The sequence below is a fragment of the Amphibalanus amphitrite genome, unplaced genomic scaffold, assembly GCF_019059575.1.
Source record: "Amphibalanus amphitrite isolate SeventyFive unplaced genomic scaffold, NRLGWU_Aamphi_draft 000782F_arrow, whole genome shotgun sequence".
Classification (NCBI taxonomy): domain Eukaryota; kingdom Metazoa; phylum Arthropoda; class Thecostraca; order Balanomorpha; family Balanidae; genus Amphibalanus; species Amphibalanus amphitrite.
In genome coordinates, this window is record NW_024882276.1 from 225,527 (window position 1) to 250,644 (window position 25,118).

Consider the following 25,118-nt stretch of genomic DNA (forward strand, 5'->3'; position numbering starts at 1 on the left):
TGGTCTGATGTGGGTATTTTATTTTTGACTCGATATTACCTACACTGGTTTTCTGAGCTGCCACTGGCATTGTAAATACAAAACAGCATACTACTTTTTGGATGCTGTTCGAATACATGCCAGAAGGGCTAGTGTCTTCGCTTTGTGTCTCCATTGCAGCTGTTTGCGGTCGGTTATGAGACAATACTAAGCTCTGTTCGTCAGAAAAGGGCCCGCTCCCAGCGGCTGTTCCGTTGTAACTTATTGTCCATTTCCCGTCAGTAACCATGAACCCTGTGTGTTTCTCTTATCAGCCGGAGATCCTTCCCAAGTACCGGCGGGACCTGGTGGCCAAGATGAAGGTACTGAAGGCTGAGCTGAGTACCCTCCAGCCGCAGTCTGGTCACTGTCGGCTGGAGGTCAGCCGAGACGAGGTCTTCGAGGTAAGTGTAGCGCGAACGAGCGGCTCAGCTTATCGTAGAGCTTCCATTGCACAGTTCGTGCATAAGTCCAGTTAGAGACGAGAGTGACCTCCCTCGCACAACATTCGTGCGGAACATGTCTTGTCGTCTTTTCGGCTCGTGATAGTAATAGTGTTAGTTCACTTTAAACTAACACGTCTAAATAGATATTGATTGCATTCTGTTGGTCTATTTCATTTTTCTTACCATGATGATGTTTGACAAATCTCCAGACAACGGCTACTTGTGAGAAACGTCTCTTCCCTCTGTCACTGACACCCTCCCCTCGGCTGCCCCGACAGGAGTCGTACCGTCTCGTGATGAAGAAGACGCCCAAGGAGCTGCGGAAGCGGCTGATGGTCAAGTTCCGCGGCGAGGAGGGTCTCGACTACGGCGGCGTGGCGCGCGAGTGGCTGTACCTGCTGTCGCACGAGATGCTGAACCCCTACTACGGCCTGTTCCAGTATAGCCGGGACGACATCTACACACTGCAGATCAACCCCAACTCTGAGGTTAACCCGGTGAGTGTCGGGGGCTAGAGACATCCTCACACCCGTAGAGATCAACTGCGGGGTCTAGTCTAGACTAGCTCGTTGAGCCTGGAAGGAAGGAAACATTTTCTCCAGGTAGAAGGACTCTCAGTTTACAAATGAAACATTGGTCTCTTGCTGACCTCATTGATAACACGTGACCAGAGCTACGAGCTGAAAATGACTATTGCATTCGGTGCGCTCTGAAGCCCTAATAAACGAACAAAAACGCAATATTGCTTCGGAAGTTGATATTACATCCTGTTTGTCAAAGTGGGGCCGTATTGAGGTGTGAGATATTTGATGCACTGACTAGCTTTACCAGCGCTGGCCACATTGATTGCAAACACAACCGTCAGGATGGCTGAGAACATTGCTGGCAATGATCGCATTACATCGTGGGTAACCAGGATACATTTGTATTGCCTGTGAGTGTGGCGGGTCTAATTATTTAGCGATGTGCGCAGCAGTCAAACTTTTTGTTTTATGGTGCGCCTTTCAGCTACCCGGAATCCCTTGATCGAACAGCGGCGATTAGAAACTGCTCTGTGAGCTATGGGTCGCGTGTCTGAAAACCATCCATTCCAACTATTGGGACTGATTCATGAGACAACAGTCAAAGATTAGTGACGACGACAGCTGGACGGGACCGGTCGTCCTGAATGTCCGCCCCCGGCTCCGGCTCTCGGCCACTAAATGTCGAACTCTGTCCCGTCAGTCGAGCTGTGTACAGACGCGGCTGTGCGATGCCCGCTGCTGATTGGTCAGTGCCGTCCATCACTGCCGTCCACATGTATCACAGAACACTGACAGATGATAACCAGGTCTGGAATATTCTGACTGGGCGCGGACAGTGCTGCTCTCTTGACTGTTCATTGTTCTTGAATGTTTTTTTATGCATCAAGTTATCACACACATTTTTGTTGTCAAAATATCTTCACGATTTGGCTCTTATCATACTTCCAATGTCATTTAAGCCATGCTGGCTAGTTTATCGTCGCTCTGAGGCCAGTTTTACCAACAGAAAAATAGCAGCCCGGCGCAATTTTTCTGTCAAAAACCAGCCGACGAGTTTCACCAACCAGGCGAAAAAATATCCGCCGGCGTGAAAAAGTATCAGCCAGAAAAATAGCCAACGAGTTTCACCAACGGCAAATGCGGCATTAATGGAGTGTTTATCTGCGCCATTATATGTAGAAAAACAGCCCCAAAAAATAGACAGGCGACCCCGTCTATTTTTTTGATGTCGTGTTGGAATAATTGGCCTCATTTGTTGCGAACTATCGTGATTTGCGATTCTCAGTTGATATAATAATTTAGTATCATTCATAGCCAATTTGTAAAGCATCTGGGCTTCAAGATTAGAAGAGGAATACTGATGATATTGCGTAAAGAAAGAGCCTTTGTCACCAGGCAGGACCAAAAGAAACCAACAAGACGGTTGTTTGGTGTTGTGGTGTTAGTTTTTTCATTTAATATTATCTTTTTGCTACAAGCACCCAACAGCAAGATGATAGAGCATTAACTAGTGGTCAGCTTACAAGTTCATTGCTCGGAAGGAAGTGGAAAATAATGATGGAAGGTCATTTTCGAAAATTGAAGGTGCTTGAAGAAATTGAAATGCTGGAAGGAGAGGCAGAGAGGGTAGGCTCATTGGACTCAAGATTTTAAATAAGTATGTCACTGTTTTCACATATTCAGCTACATTTGACATGGCAAGGCGCCAGCTACTGATACCACTACTACTTTTGGGTGGAACTTGCTTGAGCTGTGCGGAATAGGGAACGTGCATTGACATTGCTAAGACCGAATTGGCAAGATTTTCAAGATAAATGACAATAAATTTTTAAAAAGAAATTGAATAGCATGAAAGAAATGTATAAAGGCTTGTTTTTGAAGCAAAACGTGCAAAGTTTGTATGGTTGCGAACGCGAACAAACTTGCTGTCATAAGATTGTACCACTGAACTCAGCAAGTCATGCTGCCAATATTGAAGGGAAAGAAAATAATAGTAATGTTGTAAAATGTAAATGAATCCATAACTGTTGTGTGTGCACTGTGCTGATATTGAATGCATGTGTATCTTGCATGCTTGAGTCATGCAGGGATCATGTTAAAACTGGCTGTAAGTATTGTGAGTTAGTTTTGGAAAATTGTGGAGGCACCAGGCAAATTGCTGCCAAAATGTTATTTGTTCACCTCAGCACTGGGCCCTGTTCATGAAGTCTGCGGCCGCTGCGGCCGGCCGCAGGCTCTAAGCTCCGCCCATTTTTGAAACGTCATCACTCACTGGGCCGCAGCAGCGTTCCATGAACAGCGTCTGCTGCCGAAATAGTTTCCGACAATTGTTTACAACTGAAGCACACCGGTAGATAATTTGTTTACAAAATCGTCTCCATGACAACACGGCCTGCGCCTATTTGACTTCAGTGCGCCAAGTTCAGTGCAATTAGTTTTCTTGAGGCTCGGCGGCCGCTGGATTGCGGCCGCAGAGATCGCAGCGGCCGCAGCAAGATGACGTCATACATTCGTCATACTACATGAGCCCCGCCCCTTTTTGTGACGTAACAACCCGGCTGGCCGCAGCGACCGCAGCGGCCGCAGCGACCGCCGGGGTTCATGAACAGGGCCCAACTTTCTGCACACAGAGTTTTCAGATCATGCGCCGAAATGTTCATGCAGCCCGTCCGTTACACTGGTCATGTTGACAGTGACAGGATTTTTTCCCAGTCTCATGTTGAAATACAAAAATAATTCACTTAGCTTGATTTAGCTTATGTTTTTCATGCCAGTTCCTAGAATAAACAACAAATATTTTCTGTCATGTGAGAAATATAATGACAATATGCACAATTGCAGGCTGTGGCATGTTGTGAGGTTTTTCCTTGTTTATTGCTGAGGTTTTTTCCAGTCTCTGCTGCAAAAACGGTGGTGAATCCACCGTCGTCCGACGGTTTCGATGACGCTAATCATCGGCGAGTGTTGCTGTGATGGCCGACTGAGCGCACAGCGGCAGCCGCCGTCGCCAATAACGACAGTGAGGACACCTACGAGTCGGACGGAGACGCCGCCGCTGACGATTTCACCGTGCTGGACGAGGTGGAGCGCTCGAGCCGACAGGCCGTGCACCGCGTGCGCTGCCCGACTGGCTGGCGCACCCGCAGCCGATTAGCGACCGGCGGCCGGCGCCGGCCAATCTGCCGGCGCTCTGCCCCGAGCTGCGCGCCCGGCTGGCCGCCGAGGGCATCGAACAGGTGTTCCTGGTGCAGGTGACCGTGCTGCCCGAGCTGCTGGCGGCCACAGAGTCGCCGCTGCCACCGGCCGACCTCTGCGTCTCGGCGCCGGCCGGCCGCGGTACGACGCTGGCGTTTGTGCTGCCGGTAGTGCAGGCGCGGCGCCGGCCGCCGGGTGCGCGCGCTAGCTGTGCTACCCACACAGGCGCTGCCCGCTCAGGTGCCCGCCGTGTTCCGCCAGTACGACGCCGACACGCCGCTCTGCGTCCGGCTGCTTGGTGGAGACACAGTGGCACGAGGGGGCGCCAACTGGTGGCGGTGGGGCCGCGCGGCCCGGTCTCCCTGGCTGATCGTGGTGAGCACTCCCGGCTGGCTGATGGATCACATAACCAGCTCCGAGGGCTTCTCGCTAGCGCACCTGCGCTACCTGGTGATCGACGAAGGCGACCGGGTGATCGAGATGGCCGAGACGGGCTGGCTGAAAGCGGTGGAGCGGGTGGCGGCGGCCACGGCCCGCCGCCCTGCATCGCCGGCCGGCTGACGGCCGCCGCCGTCTGCGCGCCTCACCTGCCGCTGCAGAAGCTGCCGTTCTTGGCCACCCTGTCACAGAACCCGGAGGCCAGAGAAGCTGGAGCGAATGTCGCTGTTCCAGCCGCGACTGCTGGCGGCCGGCACGGCGGCCGCCGCCGTCGCACTGCCCGGTTAGTTCGTCGGCAGGTTCACCACGCCGGCCGAGCTGAGCGAGTCGTTCAACGTGGTGGCGCCGCAGCCGCTGAAGCCGCTGGTGATGCACCATTTGCTCCGACAGCCCGACTGGCGACGCTCGCTCGTGTTGGTCAACTGGAAGGAGGTGGCGCACCAGCTGGAGCTACCGCTGTCTGTGCTGGGCGCGCGCGTGACTGAGTTCTGTGGGGTAGTGCCGGCGTGCCGGCGGCGGCGCGCGCTAGGTGAGATGGCCGCGCTGGTGTGCTCGAGGCTATAGCGCGCGGTATTGACGTGGACGCCGTGGACGCGGTCGTGTCGTACGACATCCCGGCGCTGTTGAAGACGTACACTGCGTGCGTCGGACGGCGCGCATCTGCCGGGCCGGCCAGGCGGTCAAGCTAATGTTGGAGCGGCAGCGCAGCCATTTCCAGCGGCTGATGGTGCAGGCGGGCAAGGCGGGCGGCCGGGTGCGGGAGACGCTGGCGCTGCTGGACGAGCTACGAGCTGCGCCAGTACGAGGCGACCTACGTCAGTGGATTTCCACACTAGCTTCTAGTGGATCGCTGTTGTTTTTTTATGCCCATTGCTCATGATTTATTTACATTTTAGAAATATTGCAATGAATAGGTGTATGCCTTGTCATCAGCCTAGAAAAGTTAAAGTAAGTAAAGCGTTTTAGTTGCATAATGTATATTTGTTCATGAACACGGATTTAACATGTCCTAACTCCCAAATATTTCGATATTAGACCCGAGTTACAAACCAATCGAAAGGCTTAGACGATCATTTGGGGCGTAGCCAGACGGCTCGGCTGGGTGTGAAAGCCGGCGACCAAGGTGGTGACCACCCGATCATAATGCAGAGCTGTCTCCGTCGGACGATTGTGTCCGCGCGCAACGAATGATCTCGGCACACGCGGAGGAGTTCGGCAGGACTCTCCACTGAGCGGTACTGGGCGCAGTCGAACGACGGTCGACGACGCTAGCGCAGGTATTGTTAATTTGTTACGACTTACGAGCTGGACCAGTGTAGCGGGCCCGGAGCGAATATTCTTTGCTGTGTGGCGTTCCTTCTTCTCGACCGGGCCCGGCAAATGGGGCCTGCATATCGGCTAAAACCACCTAGCCGGGCAGTCCACCTCCACCTCGCCGAAGCGGAGCGAGCGACCACCCTCAGCCCTGCAATGACCGCGGTGCAGCAGTTAATCTGGGTAGGTATTTTCCTAAGGTAAGACACTCGCCTTGGCACAATGCTTTATATAGGCCTTGGCGAGTTCGTTAGCCCTCTTACTCCCGCTAGAAGGTGCTAATGCACTATGCAGTGCACGCGAAGCCGCCTCGTAGCACCGCAGTTCAATCGCTCGGCTGCGGAACTTTCCGTCGTCCGTCCAGCTTCAGGTGGCGTCTCTGGGAGCAATGTTGACCGCTTCTTTGCCGCTCTTTTGAAAGCTAGGAAAGAGGTGCGGCTCCCGGATCTGTCGGGAGCGGGACTCATAGGCGGCGGAACGGGTAGGGCACCGGGGCACCGTGCCCCCCTTTGATTTTGACATTTTAATATAAGCCCCATGGGCGTTGCATGGAAAGAATGGGACCAAAAGTCGGCAGTGCCCCCTTAATTGAAGGTGTTCCGCTGCCACTGGAGTGGTCCCATCTAGTCCCCACCTCATAGGTGGAGATCCACACATTGCGTTCTCGGTCTACACGATGATTTTCTACAAGGTGCGACTAAAAACAGACAAAAAGGTACATAGCAAGTTGAAGGTATTGTAAAATTAATATAATAGGCTGACAGGAAAAAAGATCCATCTTAAATTTGCCTTAAATGCAAGCTTCCTTACGTCACCTTTATGAATGACGTACCTACGTTTACAATTTGGTAGTTTTGTATTGATTGGCTTTTGCTGGGCACCAGAATGTTAATATAGATATGAAAGTTTATAATGCTCTACTTTGCTGTTATTACTCTTGAAAATAATGTAATAATTTACTGTTATAATATTTCGAAATGTATATAGCATTTGCATTAGAAATCACGCTTCAATTTGATTGAAAACATGCTTTAAATGATTTATTAACCTCCTTGACATATCGTAATTTGATATCGTAACAGAATATCAGCTGACTACCGGCGACAAATAATTTCCGTCCGAAGTCGGCTGGAATTTTTTGTTGGTGAAACTCGTGGATGTGTGGCGTCTATTTTTTCGGCTGGATATTTTATTTCGGCGGCCGGCTGGTATTTTTTGGTAAAACTGGCCTTTATAGATATATAAAAACCTCGTCTCCATCGGCCACTCCGTGCAACGATATATTTTTTATGTCAATTTAGGCGATGGCATCCAATGACTACTGCCTAAAGTTCACGTATGCTGGGCACCAGCAAGCAGCTTTGTCATCATTATGCACTCCAATGGTATTTATGCATGCCATTGTTCCACTAATTGTACCCATAGGTGTCGCTAAATCTCTCCCGAGGCCACGAAGCTGCCTTGCTTTTGAATCTTATAAGCGGGACTTGGATTTAGGTGCACCGGCTGTCTCGCGAACGCCATGTATCACGGCAGGCGAAATTTATCACCAGCAATAAGCGGCTAGTGTTCGAATTAAACCCGGACCGGCCAGGTATTTCTGCGATGGCTTAGGATTTCTGTTAGGACTGTATGCCGGTGCCATTTTGCTGGCGTTCGTAGGACGATTTTTATGTTGGTGTTTTTGCTTGCTTAGACTAAGGTAAATATAAAACAACATTTTGTGGCTTAGGAGCATCCGTACATAGCTAAACAATTATATAATCCGGAATAGTAAATTTGATAATTGCTGGTTTGTGCTTGTTATTGTGAAACTTAAATAGGTATTTTATCCATATAGTTTTGTACTTTGGGGAATCAATAGGCGAATGGGCTTCCTTCTCACCCACTCCCCATCCCCTAAAAAAAAAAACTGATTATTCTAACGTGACACCCATCTTATTTGGGAATACACGGTCAGTGTGTTCACGGTCTGTGTGTTGACACAGGTGGACAAATGACGCAGATGCACTTCACACGCACCTCCACATCCACGCCTTCCCGTAAACGCTCCTATACCCCACGCGTCTGGCCGATTGATCTGCCCGGTGACTGGGACGGCTCGGGATTATCAGCTGGTAGCGCTGTGTGGCGCTTAACTCGGCCAATAGATCGCCGACGCTATGCATTTCAATGCGGCGTGGTGTGATTGAAGCGACCCGGCGATATCCAATTCACCTCGGTTGCTACAATCAACACTGTCAACTGTAGGGAAACGGTTGGGTCGGGACGTCCTTCCAGATAAGTGGTGTCAGTTTCTGAAGTTTGGTAAACGAAACCAACTCTGTTACCGACGAGAAACGTGGGCAAATAAAAGACGACCAAGTTGTGGAAATCGAGTGATTTGGTAGTATTCTTACAAATCAACCCCACTTGACGATTCGGGAGTCTAAAGATAATTCAACAAATCAATAGGAACGTTGGCTTGACATGGGTGTACCAATGTTTTAGTTTCCGATTGACATCTCTGCCCCATAATTGGCTCTCAGAGGAAGCACAGCGTCCGGGGTTGGGATGGTCTTCAGCACTTGGGTCGGGTATCCGTGGCTGTTCCTGGTTAGAGTCGAGACCCGCTCTGTCCCGGCAGAGTGAGAGACAGCTGAGGCAGCCACTGACCGGCCGAGGCCAGACCCGCGTCACCCTAGGGCAGCTGGCACGGCTCCCCGACAACTCAGCACACCCAGTGTCTACCACCCGCCAGTATGACCCCGCCTGCCTGCGACCCCTAGCGTTTCTGACCTCCCCCTCCCCCCGTCCACAGGAGCATCTATCGTACTTCCACTTCGTGGGCCGTGTGATCGGGATGGCCATCTTCCACGGCCACTACATCGACGGCGGTTTCACCATGCCCTTTTACAAGATGCTGCTCAACAAGCCGATCGCCCTGCCGGATATCGAGCAGGTGGACCCGGACCTGCACCGGAACCTCACCTGGATCCTGTGAGTATCCGCGGTATGGGATACTGGTCCCGGATACCGTGAATACCGGGTACTTCAACGTCAGGAGCTGTTTAGTCGTGGTATACTTTTGGGCGTATGAGTACCGCGGTAGTTACTTCGGGAACTGCCAAGAGCCCTGGTACTTTCATCGGAAATACCCACTGTTCTGTTTAGACCCATTCATTTCCCTTTTATCGTAGTGAAGGGTGGAAAGTCGAGTTTGGGTAAGACTTATTTTGTGCTCAGATGTCAAAAGATGATTCGTATCCAAGTGCATCCAAAATAATTTTTTGGAAGCACTGCTGCTGCTACCACTGCCCCACTGACCGCTGCCCGCCTCCCATCACTCTCTCCACCACTGACCGCCTCCCCTGCTCTGTCCTCAGGGAGAACAACATTCAGGAGCACCTTCTGGAGATGACGTTCAGCGTTCCTCACGACCACTACGGACACGTCACCGTCCGCGACCTCAAACCAGGTAACGGCCCTGATCGGGTGGCCTTTGATGTCGTGGACTCGTGACGTGACGTGAAGGCTCGTGTAGTGAGTAGACTGGGGTGGGAGGGGGTAGAGAGGTCACGCCGTATGGCACTGGTAATAGAAATACAAATATTTCATTTGGACGTGACTCTTATCGAAATTATTGTAAGTCGTTTCGCTTAATATTTCAATCGGCATGTTGCTTAGTAATTGGAAAGTAGCGTCTTCTAATGCTATTGATTTACTGAAGCTACCTTCCTCCACTCCAACTCCTCGCCAACCCTCCTCGCATCCCCACTCTGACCTCTCCTTTCCTAGTCTGCCCTGCTACCTCCCCACACTAACCCTGCCTTGTCCTGCCGCCTCCCACTATAACCCCTCTCCCACCCTCCATACACCTCCCCACTGACTCCCCACCCCGTCCCCCTCCCCTCCCCTCCCCAGGCGGCCGTGACCTGCACGTCACAGAGGAGACGAAGCGGGAGTACGTGAAGCTGTACGTGCAGCTGCGCTTCATGCAGGGCATCGAGCAGCAGTTCCTGAGCCTACAGAAGGGCTTCACCGAGCTCATACCGCAGACACTGCTCAAGGTAGGGAGGGAGGAAGGATGGGAGGCGTGATGGGATGGATTTGGGACGGGAGGAAGGTGCAGGGAATGTAGGGAAGGAATGAGAGAGGGAGCAAGCCGAGGGATATGGATAAGAGTATGGCAAGAATGGGAAGAAGATTTAGAGGTGGAAAAAGCAAGCGAGGGAGAGTTGGAAGCAAACCACAAAAGATGTAGGAAGGCGGAAGCAGTGTGGGAACGAAGGATGAAAAATCGACAAGGGAGCGAGGAAATGGTAATGAGCTTAGTGAGGCGCAGTCTGGCGTGTGTGTGTGGATCTGGGAGGGAGCCGATCCGTGGAGGGTGCCGGGGAGCATCGCCCCACCGGTGTCACCTCTGACGGCAGGAAAGGCCATCTGATCTACTGTCCTGCCTGCGTTATTAGGTCGACTGTGCCACAGTGCGCCGCTGTACGGACCGGCGCCGCTTCCGACTCTGTCCCGTCACCCTGTGAACGCACTGACCTGACTGTCGTGCTGCCGGCTGACCTGTTTGGTGCACTGTTACAGACATTCGACGAACGGGAACTGGAACTGCTCATCGGCGGGCTGGGAAAGATCGACGTCGAAGACTGGAAACAAAACACCAGACTCAAGGTGGGTCCTCTCTGCCTAGTCGTGCGTCAGTCCCTGATTTCTCCCACCTCTTCGCTCCTCATCCTTCTTCCTCTGTCTATCTCTGTGCACTCTGTTAATCAGATCCCCCCTCTCTCTCTCTCTCTCTCTCTCTCTCTCTCTCTCTCTCTCTCTCTCTCTCTCTCTCTCTCTCTCTCTCTCTCTCTCTCTCTCTCTCTCTCTCTCTCTCTCTCTCCCTCTCCCTCTCCCTCTCCCTCTCCCTCTCCCTCTCCCCCCCTCTCTCTCTCTCTCTCTCTCTCTCTCTGTCTCTGTCTCTCTCTGTCTGTCTCTGTCTCTCCCTCTCTCTCTCTCTCTCCTCTCTCTCTCCTCTCTCTCCTCTCTCGCACTCTGCTGTCTCTCCCGCCACCCTCGCCGTTGTGTGTTGTGTTGTGGACCCGCTCCACCCATCACTACTAGACGGACCATTGCCGCGCTCCGCGGGAAATTAGCGTCGTATCGTGTTCCACTTCGGCCCACAGCCGAGATTGGGAGCCGCAGTTTATAGCGCCGTCACGTCGGCGAGCTGTTTGACAAACATGATCGGCGACGGCGTATTGGGAAAGGTGGCTTTGTCCTCCCCGAAGGATCGTCTCCGAATTTCGATATTTCATTGCAAGTGATGGGTTTGATTCAAAAGGTTGACCATCGTTATTATTTTATTTGTTTCTCTCTATGCTGCTATGCTATGCTACTCACTAATATGCACTCTCACTATGCTACCCCCGGCAGCAGTTAGATGCGGAGTGTCCTCTCATCATGCTACCTCCGGCAGCTGCATTGATGTGTTATAAGAGTGCCGTAGCCCCCTGCGTCTCCCGGGCTGCAGGTAGATGCTGAGTGTCGGCTGACCCCCCCCCCCCCCCCCCGCCGTATCCCTCCTTCCACAGTACTGATGTGTTATACAGTGTCAGCTAAACCCCTATACCCCCTCCACAGCACGGTAGGTATACAGTGAGGAGATGTGTTATATACTGTCATCTGACCCCCTGTATCCCTCCACAGCACTGCACTGCAGAGGACGAGGTGGTCCGGTGGTTCTGGCGGATCGTCGACTCGTATAGTGAGGAGATGCGCGCCCGTCTGCTGCAGTTTGTCACCGGCAGCAGTCGGGTGCCGCTGCAGGGCTTCAAAGGTCTCCAGGTGAGCCCAGCAGGCCGCCGAATGGAGCCAGGCATAACGCGGGTTGAGGGCTGTGTGTGTTTGCCGATTTGGGTTGTCTCAAAACGATTAGTGGGGGCTGGAAGAGTGAATACTGGCATTTGTCGTGCATGTCTTAATCTAAAACCTATTTCGCAGCTAATTCAGACCCATAAGTTACTGATGGAAATGCTGTTTCTCGTTTTTAAACCATCTTAATGGGTGCACACATTAGTCATGTTATATGCTGGTTCTCATCATAGAACTCAAACACCATCGGCCTTATAAGGTTTGAATGTATCGCTATCAGCGCCTCCCCATTCTGTTCTGTATGACTGGCCCGGCCCGGTGTGTATTGTTCTAACGGAGCTGTGTGTCCGCTCCACGCTCAGGGCTCGACGGGCGCCACGGGTCCGCGTCCGTTCACCATCCACCTTATCGACGCGCCGGCCGGCAACCTGCCCAAGGCGCACACCTGCTTCAACCGGCTCGACGTGCCCAAGTACCCCAGCTACGAGGTAAGAGCCGCTAGCACAGCATCATTAATACACCCAGTACCGCCCTAATGCCCCAGCTACGACGTAAGCGAGGAATAACAACAACGTCTTGTGAACGCCCAAATACCCTAACTACTAGACAAGCTAGGAGTAACAGCAGTGTCTAGTGACCGCCCAAATACCCCAGTTACGAGGTAAGCGAGGAATAATAACAGCGTCTGGTAACCGCCCAAATACCCCAGCTACGTGGTAAGCGAGGAGTAACAACTGGGGCGTTCCACGACAAATCGACAAGTGCCCTGCACCCTCATATTTTATTTTTTGCTTAAAATTGGTCTAATGGGTTGTGATGGGCGGGGAAGCCAGCTGTGACAAGGATTTTTTTCTTCGAACAACGGTTTCCGAGATATAGCCTCGGGCAATTCCTGGAGGTCGCGCTGCAGCCCTATGTTTGGCGGCCTCTAACTCAAAAACTATTGGTTTTCCACGATAAAAACTTTATATGGTTCAACTCACAATGAGTCAACAAACATTTTGGCTATCTCGGATAAAGGTCAAAAGTTGACCTTAGGTCACGTGACCTAAGGTCAACTTTTGACCTTTCGACCTTTCGAGGTCAACATACATATCTTTCGATGCGGATCGACGAGAGGATCACGATGGTGCTATTAGTTTGTTCCTAGCTGGGATACCTTGAAAGTTATTCGAGAAAAACTTCATATATATGTAGTGCCGCAATTTCGACTTCCTTTTTGCTCCTGTGACGTCATCTCTGACCTGACCTGAAAATGACCTCAGTAAAAATTATAGACCTTATCCGTGTGTACCCTGCACCGTTTACCGCTTGTCGCTATCTTGCTTTATTCTCGAGATCTCGCTGTCGCTCCCGCTCGTCACGTGACCTAAGGTCAACTTTTGACCTTTCGACCTTTCGAGGTCAACATACATATGTTTCGATGCGGATCGACGAGAGGATCACGATGGTGCTATTGGTTTGTTCCTAGCTGGGATACCTTGAAAGTTATTCGAGAAAAACTTCATATATATGTAGTGCCGCAATTTTGACTTCCTTTTTGCTCCTGTGACGTCATCTTTGACGTGACCTGAAAATGACCTCAGTAAAAATTATAGACCTTATCCGTTTGTACCCTGCAACGTTTACCGCTTGTCGCTATCTTGCTTTATTCTCGAGATCTCACTGTCGCTCCCGCTCGTAATAATGGACAGGTCATAAAAATGACCTGACCTGAGGTCAACGCAGGGCGATATCCACTTTTTTATTTTCGCATATGAATGACAATCGATAAGGCTTTAATCGTCATCAGACAAAATTGCAACTTTCAGTGGGGAAAATATCAAGGTCACTTCGAAAAATAGGTCAAAAGATCACGTGATCAAAATTTTCAAAAAATGAAAATCCGAGATAGCCAAAATGTTTGTTGTCTGATTGTGAGTTGAACCATATAAAGTTTTTATCGTAGAAAACCAATAGTTTTTGAGTTATAGGCCGCCAAACATAGGGCTGCAGCGCGACCTCCAGGAATTGCCCGAGGCTATATCTCGGAAACCGTTGTTCGGAGAAAAAAAATCCTTGCCACAGCTGGCTTCCCCGCCCATCACAACCCCTTACACCAGTTTTCAACGAAAAATAAAATATGAGGGTGCAAATTTAATTTTTTATTTGTCGATTTGTCGTGGAACGCCCCAACTAACAACAGCGTCTGGTAACCGCCCAAATACCCCAGCTACGAGGTAAGCGGTTCAAAACAATATCACAGGCACACCCAGTACCACCCAAGTATCTGGCCAGCTATAACTATGTAAGGGGCATGAACATAGTACCACAGCTGGTAGGTACACCCAGTACTGTCCAAATACCCCAGCTGCGAGGGAAGTACTGAGTACTGACTACTAAGGGTGACAAAATACGCCCCAGTACCGTCCAAATATCCCAGCTTTGATGGTTAACAGAACACCCAGTATAGCCATAGTATCCCATCCCAGCTCTGCTTCAAAGGATCCACAAAGCACGGTCAAAGTGACCTAGCCACGATGTGTAAAGTGAAACATACAGTAGCAGGAACTCTAGAACCAGTAACAGAATCGCCGCTCTCCAGATCCATCCAATTACCCAGCTCCAATGATGACGCACAGACCAATGCCGATGTGCCGTACATTCATATTTCACTGCTCATATACTGTCCATCATTGCTCCGTCGTTTCGTGATGTGCTGCTCACTACTGGTGTACCATTCTGTGTTAATGACCTGTCCTTTTACCTGCCCACCGTCCTGCTCCAAGTAATATATTGTCTATCGGTGATATACCGTTGCATAGATAACATGAAGATCCATGTTATCTATGACCGTCGATATGCCGCCCGTATTCACCTGTCCGCCGTTTCTGCCCCGGGTAATGTGCTATTTACCGCTGATATACCTACCGTGATGTGCTGTTCCTTTACCCCTCTGCCGTCTTTTCCTCAGGTGATGTACGACAAGCTTACGCAGGCGGTGGAGGAGACGTGTGGGTTCGCCGTCGAGTGAAGGAGCGGCCCGACTGGCCGTCTGTGATAGCCTGCTCCTGGCCCGGGACCAACCGACTGACGCGGCTGCTGCACGCTGAGGGATGGAGGTCGGTGTGCCACGGCGGTGAGCGGATACTGCGGCGACTGAGGGCGACCAGAGGGCCCAGCGGGGGCGGTACTCATGGCGCTTCTGGCGTGGCAGTTTCCACTGTTCTGGCTCTATGCTGCTGGGGTGTCAAAGAAGTGACTCAGTTTGCTCAGGAGGCCGCAGATATAGCCGCGGATCGGTCGACACAAGACGGAACTCTCTATTTTTGTACGGTGTGACTGTGGAGTGCTGGGCTGCTGTGCCGGCCGGCTGAGGCGTCTGTCTTACAGACTCCTCTGCTCCAGTCTTTGCGCCAGTTTTGGGCACTCGGTGAGTCAGAGTCAGACTCTCGGAGTCACTCCAGGGCTGGAGTCGCGCAGCCATGGTTCCACACTCCCAACCATGCCCCGCGGTCGTCCGTTTTATACCACACTGTGCTCTCTTCAAGTCGGAGGAGCCGGTGGTCCTCACCGAATCACCTATAAGCCTCTGGTGGCTAACCCAGTGCGAATTTCACCGTTTGTGTGTTGTTGTTTTCGGTACGTGTGTGCCGACTTAGTCCTGTCTTTTTTGGGCGCGATATTACTGACAGATGCGGAGATGCACGATTAGGTTTATCAATGTGACAGACTGGTGTGGCTCTATGCTCGCTGAGGGAGACCAAAGACGTACAGAGCCCGTGTTGATCTGCGTAGGCTGACCCACCCAGACCAATGGGTCACGGCCGCTGCAGCGACTTCTGGTCCAAATGGTTATCTGGTTATGTGCCGCCCTGATCGAATGCTGTTCTGTTTAGCCAAGGTTTGTTTTGGGGGAGATTTTGGTGGTATAATGATAGTGTGTGTGTATGTATGTGTGTGTGCGTGGCGGAGGTAGAGTGTGGAGAGAGAGAGAGAGAGAGAGAGAGAGAGAGAGAGAGAGAGAGAGAGAGAGAGAGAGAGAGAGAGAGAGAGAGAGAGAGAGAGAGAGAGAGAGAGAGAGAGAGAGAGAGAGAGAGAGAGACGCACAATATTCTCGTGTGGTCGTGTTTGGTGTTTGTGAGGGAGTGTAGGCTTATGCATCGATGAGTGGCATGTCTGTGTTGTTTATGTGTATGGCTGTACCTGCGTATAACGGTGTACACCTGTGTTGTGCGTTTTTATCATTCAGTTCTAGTTCATGTGTATCTTTGCCGTGAAGTGAGACGGAAGCCTGCGATGTGTCTGGCGCGGGGTGGTCATTTCTCCCGTACACTGTTTACCCCCAGTCCTGGATCAACTGATATGGCTACCAATTCGCCCGTTAATTGAACTGTCCGGCCCGTGGTCCACCGTTTGAATCGTGCAGTCACACAGCCCCCGACTGCTGGCGCCATCTCTGGGCGACCGTCGGAACTCACACTTCCAGCTGGAGCGCTGCCTTCCGGTCGGCCGATCGACCGACCGGCATCCACTGCCGCCGGGACCCGTCCTGGGCCCGGCCCGTCCCCAGGGGCCCGCCCGGGGCCCCCGGGTCACCTCTGGGGCGCCGTGTATAGCCCCCAGTCCACTACACCCACCCTTCACACGTCTCCGCTCCTCCCCAACGGCAGGTGTCGGCCTAGTGGCTTTGGTTCCTCTGATAACCACATAATCTTAACAGGATTGCTCCGGCTGCTTTTTATTTCATGCCCCGTTAAAACTCGACATATTATTGTATATCATGGCAATTTATTGTACATTCGAAATTCGATTCCAATGTTACTTGATGTGATCCAGACGTGTGTGTTTAATTACCGCCGCCCATAAACCGAGTTCACCGTTTTGTGTGTCTAGGGATACGTGAGCGCGTGGTCTGTCCGTGTGCCCTCTGTCCGTATCTTCTGTCCTCTGTCTCTTATGTTGTTCCAGTATGCTGGCTGCTGAGGACAATCAGCATGGGCTTAGTATGTTGTTGGCGAATCTTGAGTGCATTATTTACTTGTTGTTCTGTAAGGTTTTCTTTGAGCTTTCCATTGTGCTTTTCACATGCACAAAATGTGGGTTTACAGTTGAGTTATTTCATGCGTCACTATTTCCATATTGTTTAACTATCTTCTTGTCTACGCCACAATCGTAATGGCGGTAGTCCTGTCTGCTTCACTGTTTTTGACGCAGGCCTACCCTTGAAAGGCTGACTACGTCGTGTGCGTGAGCGTCAAAGCAAGTGTCGCGTTCTCAACTGCAGACAAGAGTGTTTTGTTTGTACGCAAACGTGCTCTCAAAGTATGTGCACACAGACTTGTCAGGAGCGATAACCGACCTACGGCACAATTCTCTGGTCGCTGGCTGGCTATGATTCTTGATTGTCCGACATACGCTGGTCTTAGTATATTGTGTGCGATTTTACTCACTTGTAACATAACCCGTTTGGGACCGATACGCACAATCATCTGTAGGTTAAATCGGAATGATATCACAAATACGTGACGTATTGTGTGATGTCATCAGGGCACTACAGAACGTGCGAGTGACGTCATCATGGAAGTATGTCGTTGTTATGCTAAATGCTATGTCTTATGTAAGTATCGCCGATTTGTGCGTGTGTATGTGTGTCGTCATAGATTCACAGTATGTAATGTTATCTCGCAATGGAGTTGTATGCCGTCACGCGGCCTGTCTTCCGCCCCTTGTAAGACATATCTGAGACTGGCGGTGGGCGTACGTACGTTCGCCGGCCGCGGAGGTGTTTCGCTCGCTGGCCGGACGGCGCGTGTAATCAGTGCGTGTGTGTGTGTGTGTGTGTGTGTGTGTGTGTGTGTGTGTGTGTGTGTGCTCTTTGTGTGCGTGTGGCGTGTGCTGCGTGAGATCAACACAATACATACCATCGGAACTCTATCGGTGTATGTTTAACTAGTCAAACGCTGGCGCGGGCCTGTGAACATCCAACTCGGTTTTCCGTCGACCATTGAGCCGTGAAACTGACAAAACAAACGCACTGCAGCTGACGCTTTTCCAGCCGCTCTGAGAGCTTACAGTGCATTCGGCCGCTTCAGCAGCAGGCGAACATAATAACAGCCTCGCTCTGAGCTCCTACAATGCCACTTCAAAGGCTCTGAAAATAACGAGAAGCTCGAGAGGATGTGAACCCACGAGAACAGTTTGCAAATCCGACCTGAAAAAGGCAGGAGTGGAACTGAGAATTAAATGAGCTAGTGAGTCGAGAAAGGCACAAGATTAGAGCGTGCTGCCAAATCCGATTTCATGCAGCACGCTCTCACTGAACCAACATCCTGACCTGTCGGAAGGGACCTGACCTTAAAGGAACTATCCCATCTTCTAAAATGTTGTTAAAACCAGTTAAATTGTGCCCGACTTTATAGATTGGATGACCAGGAACACGGTTCTGGCATTTATTTTTCATTAAACATCTTAGGCTTCCCATATTCCAAATACAAACTTTCAAATATGTGACGTCACAGCCCAAAATTACCTCCTTCCCCAGGCCACATTACTGTCATAAAGCTGATTCTTTTTACTCTGTAGGCACCACAACAAAGTTCAGACCAAGTTTTAAGCGATTTTTCAACGAACAAACCCATTTAAATCAGAATGACTAAACGAGATGACGTCACACTAACGGTCGCTCCATGTTGAAGATAGGGCCTTGCGCAAGGCCCATTTTCAAATGAAGGGAACGAATTTCTTCAACACCAAGAGGCCGCGTGGGTTGCAACCTAGATAGATAGTGGTTTATGAACCTCGCCGCAAACTTGGCTATCTCAACTCAAACCCCATGTTAAAGGTGGGATAGTCCCTTTAACCCTCTCCGAGCCAGGGGTGGTGGACCAGCTCTAACGTTCTCGCAAATAGCTTGAAAACGGTGGCTCGTAGCGCTACCAAAGTTGGCATATTCTATAGCACATTTTTGTAGCATTTTTTTTGTAATTTCAATTTCCAGTCATCTTAGGTCAGGTCACCAGGTCACAAAAAACGATCCATATTCACGGTAAATTTAAATAATCTAGCATGGCTAGCGTGCAACATTGGAATTTGGAATAACTACATACGTCTTTCACAGGGAGTGCAGAAAATACAGTGAAACGTGACGCCACCAATTTGGCACACCCTATTACGGCATCTATTCGACAAATGTCCTAAAAGTTTCAAGTACCAATGAGTACCTCATGTCAGGTGATCAGATCGGGAAAACCTTACCGGTGCATCATGAAAGTGCAACTGCCGGGTAGCGCGGATGTGTATGGGAGTAGTGTGTCATTCGCAGCATGCCCTGTTTAGTGGACCACCTGGTCCCATTACCAGCCAGTCCGTTATTTTACACTAGTTTTGAAATGTAGCACGGGAGGTAATAATCGAAGCACACTGCACAGCCTATTCCATTTGTCCTCTTATCTAAAGCCGAATGGCTCCTGGGACTCAGGCAATGTAGTATATGAATAATGAACATTCTCTGACTCATTTCCATTCATGTGGTATACCAATGAGCACGCATTGCGTAAGTGGCGACTGGCGGTGCATTGAAAGTTTTGCATTACCTAGCGTAGGTACACATTCACCTTTTCACCCATCAATAACGTTCGTTACACGGATACTAAAGACCTTAGACCCGTCTCCGCCATTCATTGATTGGCATGTTTGAATATGTACAGACGGAAATGGAATACAGGAAAGCACGAATAATAACATGCTTTACCAGTACGACCTGCTTGGGAAAACTGGGACACTTCTGCTGTCTCACGGCTTGCCTTACACGTGGCTGCTGTACTATATGTATAGTACTAGAGAGTGTTTCCTATGTGGTAGAGTGCATTATTCGGTCAGTACTTACGAGGGCCGGAAGTAAAAGGATGAAAAGAAACGTTAGTCACCCTCGAGCAGTTTATGGATCATTGTATAAATGCGCTTCATTCATTTTGAGCTACTAATTTTGATAGGTCCTTCTAGCTATGATCGAGCTTATCAGGTCAGGGCGGGGACGCAGGAGGGCCTCATTGGTGGGTGACATGAACTATCGAGAAGGACACAACTACGCAGTACGCACAAGCAGGGATGCGGAGCCGTGGAATTTGGAAATTTCAGACGGCTCCGGCTCCGGCTCCGGCTCCGGAGAAAAAAATCGGCTCCGGCTCCGGCTCCGGGTGAAATGGCATGGCGGCTCCGGCTCCGGCTCCGGCTCCGAGTAAAATGATCCGGCTCCGGCGGCTCCGGCTCCGGCTTCTACTCAGTGCATCCCCTATGCGATCAATTAACCTTCGCCCTGGTGGGGGGGGGGCCATTTTGGCCCCCCCCTGTGGTTTTTCAGCGATAACTCAGAAACCACTTGAGTTAGCGCCCTGAAACTTTGTATAGCTGTTTATTCAACATTTTTACATCATGTCCTTTTTTGGAGGGTTCGGGTCAGGTCAGGTCAGGTCACAAGGTCACCAAAACTGACACCACCTCTAAAAAAGTTCAAAGCTCTCTCAAAGGCACAGCTTTTATCCGATCGATGTAAAATTTACAGTACTTGAAGATGTCACTCAGCTCTACAAAATGGCTATCTCGGATTTTTTATAAATGTGACCTAAGGTCAGGTCAGGTCATCGCTGCTCCCCATTATAAGTCAATGGGAGAATCGAAAAGTAGTTGTTTTTCAGCTAAATCGGGCGTGATTGTTCCTATATTTCGTTATTGAAGTGTCTTGGGTCAGCAAATCACAGCCCATGTGAAACCATTTGCTTGTGACCTCGCTGAGGTCACGCTAGGTCATCTCCCTGGTCACCAGAGGTCACCAGCGGTTTTTCTGCACTTACTTGTTATTGAATAGAGATAGAGACTCCGTTCGACGTTTATCGTGTTTGTCTCGTCAATGCGGATCGAATGATATGCAGCATGACCTATTTCGGTAAGGTCATGACCTTGACCTGAGGTCAAATTTTCAAAATGACCTTTCGAGGTCAAACTATATATCATTCGACGCGTCTCGACGAGCCAAGCACGATGGTGCATGAATCGTTTCTCTATTTTCTCGTGAATGCATGCTATAGTTAAAAACATTTTCAACGAAATTTGCCAAGTTGACCTTGCATGACCTCTGTAGGCCAAACCGTTGAGCTGAGGTCAAATCTGACGAACCTTGGCGAAAGAGCTTGAAAAGAGCTATCGATTGCTTTTTTCCGCGGCTCTCTAGCTCTTCTAGTTTCCGAGCTACAGCGGAATATGTCCGGCAACACCGAAAACACTGAAATTTGACCTATGATGACCTCTAGCGACCTCAATATTGACCTTAGCGAAAAAATGACCGAAATACTTTCGAACGTACTTGTTATGGGCTTTCGTTTGCTTTTTTCCGCGTCTTCCTAGCCCTCTTCGTTTTCGAGTTAGACGGGGGGGGGTCATTTTGGCCCCCCCCCCCCACCAGGGCGAAGGTGGCTCAGACCCACACCAGGGCGCGGGTTAAATACGGGTGGAAGAAAAAAGGCGATGGGATTGGTACACGTTGCTTCTGTATTTGTATAACAAGGCTATTTTGAATACCACATTATTTTACGCCTTGTACTGTCAAACCGAACTAGGCAAATAATTGTTTCCTCTTAAGAAAAGGAGCCGGAGTCGCCCCCTTTTTTGACGGCTCCGGCTCCGGCTCCGGCTCCGGGCTATATTGTTTCACGGCTCCGGCTCCGGCTCCGGCTCCGGGCAAAATATGCCGGCTCCGGCGGCTCCGGCTCCGGCTCCGACTCCGGCTCCGCATCTCTGCGCACAAGTCGTCTCTTTAAATCCGTAGGGGAGAGTGGTGCAGGAGGCCCCCCCTTAAGCTCAGTTGCTATTCTTAGACAACTGATAATATTTAAGAGCTAACGTGTGCATGCGCTGTGAGCATGCATCATTTTCCCATACATATTTGCATTCAAAATGAATCTAGGGGTACACAAACCGTAAACTTTAACATTTTGGAAAAAGTTGCAAAAGGGCCTCTTACACTATGGGTATGGTAAGACGCCCCCCCCCCCCCCCTCGGGCGTTTTACAAGTCAAGTCGACTTGTAAAAGACGCTTTGCGAACACAGCTGCAAGGCCTTTTATTTCGAAAAGCTAAGCAAATACGGTGTTATCGAAACCAATAACACTTCCAAAGCGCTCGAACAATGCGAAAACTAGCACAACCAAACGCTGATGACCAACGAAAATTGTACCTATTACCTCTAAGAAAGGAAACAGAAAAAAGAAACAAAAACAAACTCCTTGAAAAAAGAATGCCACGCCTGCCGCAGGTGCAGGCGTTTTAGCATCGGGGGCGTTTTTTATCGGGGGGCGTTTTATCATCCTCGAAGGGAGGGCCTCTTAAAAAAATGCAGTGTTTTAGCGTCACAATATTTGTGGTTTATGAGACATTTGCAGCGCACCAGAACATGGTCTATTCTGAAGCTAACATGTGACAATTTCGATGAGATAAAATTGCATTTGATAGCCATTGTTTTTTTTCAGATACATAAGGGTGATAAAGATGCATATATCTAGCAAGTAAAGGGGCAAAAACAGAAACAGGCTTACCAAAAGTCGCTGCGACGCACCTGATACCTCAGGTTTCGTGAGTTGTTGTTTCAAGAGGGCTTCTGCTTTACAAGAACATTAAAAATAAATAACATTATTGGTTTGGTAAAAAAGCGATGGGGCCTCTTACCGACCCTGGGCGTCTTACACGGATCTCCCCTAATGTGACCCCACCCCAGCTTGTCTGTCCCGGTGATGTAAGTCACTCGTAGTGTAGAAAATATTCGTGGATTATGAGCTAATTTGGTTCTGAGGTCTAGTTTTTATGGCAGTGTAGCCCTCGTCAGGCCAAGGGGTTCATGTGACAACCAAATATTTTTTTTACAGATGGCGTAGACGCGGTGGAACGAAACGTTATCAAAATTATTTCGCAGATAGCGTATATGTAGACGGTGGCCCCGTATATTTAGGCGACTACAATGGGTACCTACCTCATGCGCTTTACGGTCGCAATATAGATATATGCACAAAAATCTACAGTTGCTTTGCTAATGTTGAATATATAACATCTAGGCAATCCCAACAGCAATTAGCGATCGTTGAAATGTGTTCGCTCATTATTCTTATGCTACCAACATTGACCCTGCCCTGCCCGTCCCTCATCAGGCCTTGACCCTGCCCCCCCCCCCCTCAGCTGGCACCTACTGCTGCCAAAGCCGGATGCTCCCCCTCCCCAGTCATCACCCCTCCCCGTCTGACCCCTTTTTCCTCCAGAGGGGCCGCTGGCACGGTGCCAAGCCAAATGGGGGCGCGCGGGCTGCGGCAGCTCTCGATTGGACGCAATGGGCCGATACTGGGGCCGTCACCGACTGATTAGCTGGGCTGGCGCCGGTCTCTGCCAGTTATTGACGGAGCTGCACTCCTCTCCGGCAGAGCGGAGGAGTGCGTGGGGAGAGCTGGGGGTCACACGGCCACAGGAGAGGCTTTAGGCGCGATTATTGCCTCGGGGGGGGGGGGAGGGCGACCGACCGGCTAATATGATCTTATGTAACCGAGTCAATAATGGCATGCGAAGTTCATTGTGATTCGAAGCACTATTATATCCATCATTCTGCAAAAAACAATGCACTGCACCAGTGCATTGTTTGAGTGTACAGAGCTGACGAGTTTCTACGCCACGTCCAGAACAAAAGGTATACACAGACACAAGTTTGTAAGTGTTTTCACATATGCGTGCTTTAGAGAGGTACGTGCGGCTTATTCCTTGCATATGTCAAACGGCTGTCGAACTACTTTATGTACAGTTGCTAACACAGATGCTCATATGATGACAACGATTTCGCTATAGTCTTTCGTCACGATGAAAACGAATATCATACCAGAGTAGTTAATCAAACACAGCTCTAACTCAAAAGCAAATAAATGAAAAATATAGTTGTTGTAACACCCCATATTGCACCTCACAACAAAGATATGTGTGGTGCTGAGTATATATTTGAACACCTTGCAGTTGTCAGCTATTTTACTGTACAACGGTTTCCTCGTGATGCTTTACTCATCAACTGGTGCGCTGTTTCAGGCGGCTCAGTCTCCTTTTAGCACTCTTGTGAACTGTGAACTCTTGTGAACTGTGGCTTGTGAACTCTTACTCTCTCGCAATACTTGCCTTTTGCAGTGAGCATTGCCCGAAGCAATTGCCAATGCCGAAGGAAGGTTTTTCCAGGGCTTGCAAACTCAGTCGGCAAAGTAGCTTCGGAAATTGTTGGCTGAACTTTATCACGGAACTCTTCCGCAAGATAAAGCATCAGCAACACACCATTCTAAAGCTGTCACTCTGCCAATGGATTTACGAGACCAAATTTTACATTCTATTGAATGCAACTCGAAGAACTTTGCCTCAGCGGCTTAGCTGTGTGTAGGTACTGTTTCGGGGAGCTGCAGTTTTTACTTTGTAATAGCCGCTTTCACCACGGGTTATCTGGCCAATGAATTGCTCCAAATTTGACCAAAGCTGCTTCAAAACTTCTTGTCAACAATATCGTCATTAGCATGAATTTATTTCAGTGTTTATCCTCGAAAATAATGTATGGTAATTTAAAAAAAGGTATAGGTATAGACTATAGGTAACTGCGCATTGCGCAATCCATACTGCTAGCTTCTAAGAAATACAATGAACCTAATTTGAAGAAAAAAATGTACAAAATCTGCACCAAATAAGAACCTAGTGTGAACCAGATAGCCGTCTTGAAAACGACTTATATATTGCCATCAATGCCGTCTAGGAATGCCCTGAACTTAGGACCTAGTTCTAAAAGGTATATGATGTAGGTTATCACGAAAAGTTAACTCACCAATGCAAAAGGCTTCAGATAAAGAATGGAAGGAGATGATGCATCTGTTTTCGATTCGTATGCATGGGTTTCGGAGCCATTTCACAAATATGCCCGTTAGGAATCCCTCAGGTGTCGTTTATTGGCTATACGACGGATGTGGCCTGAGCTCGGTCCATTGTGTGCTGTGCATTGTAATTTGTATGTAGGTACTGCCGCACTATGATCTTAACAAAACCAAAACAATGGCTCCAGCTCATGATACGGATCGTGCTGTAGTAACTACGCTGGCTAATGAGACTTCGTCCGAAATTTGGTGTCCTTGTAGTTGACAACAGAATCAATAAGCGCAATCACGCAACATTGTTCTTGTGTGTTGCCAGGAGGATTCAGTAGCTTTTAATGACAAAGTCAAATGTCAATGACAATAACAATGTCGGACACGCATGCCCAATAAGTGTACGGTGGGCAATAACGAAATTCGAAGAACCAACAGCC

General features: G+C 49.7%; 1 protein-coding gene across 2 annotated transcripts in view; it reads left to right on the forward strand.

Annotated features, from left to right (window-relative positions):
• Positions 1–17,698, forward strand: part of LOC122366061 (E3 ubiquitin-protein ligase SMURF2-like) — a 48,825-nt gene extending 31,127 nt beyond the window's left edge. For both annotated transcript variants that reach the window (XM_043337833.1, XM_043337834.1), the window contains 9 exons: positions 294–422; positions 743–961; positions 8,736–8,914; positions 9,301–9,392; positions 9,839–9,984; positions 10,511–10,597; positions 11,618–11,755; positions 12,145–12,270; positions 14,736–17,698. In XM_043337833.1, coding sequence (XP_043193768.1) covers positions 294–422; positions 743–961; positions 8,736–8,914; positions 9,301–9,392; positions 9,839–9,984; positions 10,511–10,597; positions 11,618–11,755; positions 12,145–12,270; positions 14,736–14,795 — 1,176 coding nt within the window. In that variant the 3' untranslated portion in view covers positions 14,796–17,698. The remainder of the gene's footprint in view (positions 1–293; positions 423–742; positions 962–8,735; positions 8,915–9,300; positions 9,393–9,838; positions 9,985–10,510; positions 10,598–11,617; positions 11,756–12,144; positions 12,271–14,735) is intronic.
• Positions 17,699–25,118: the final 7,420 nt, after the last annotated feature.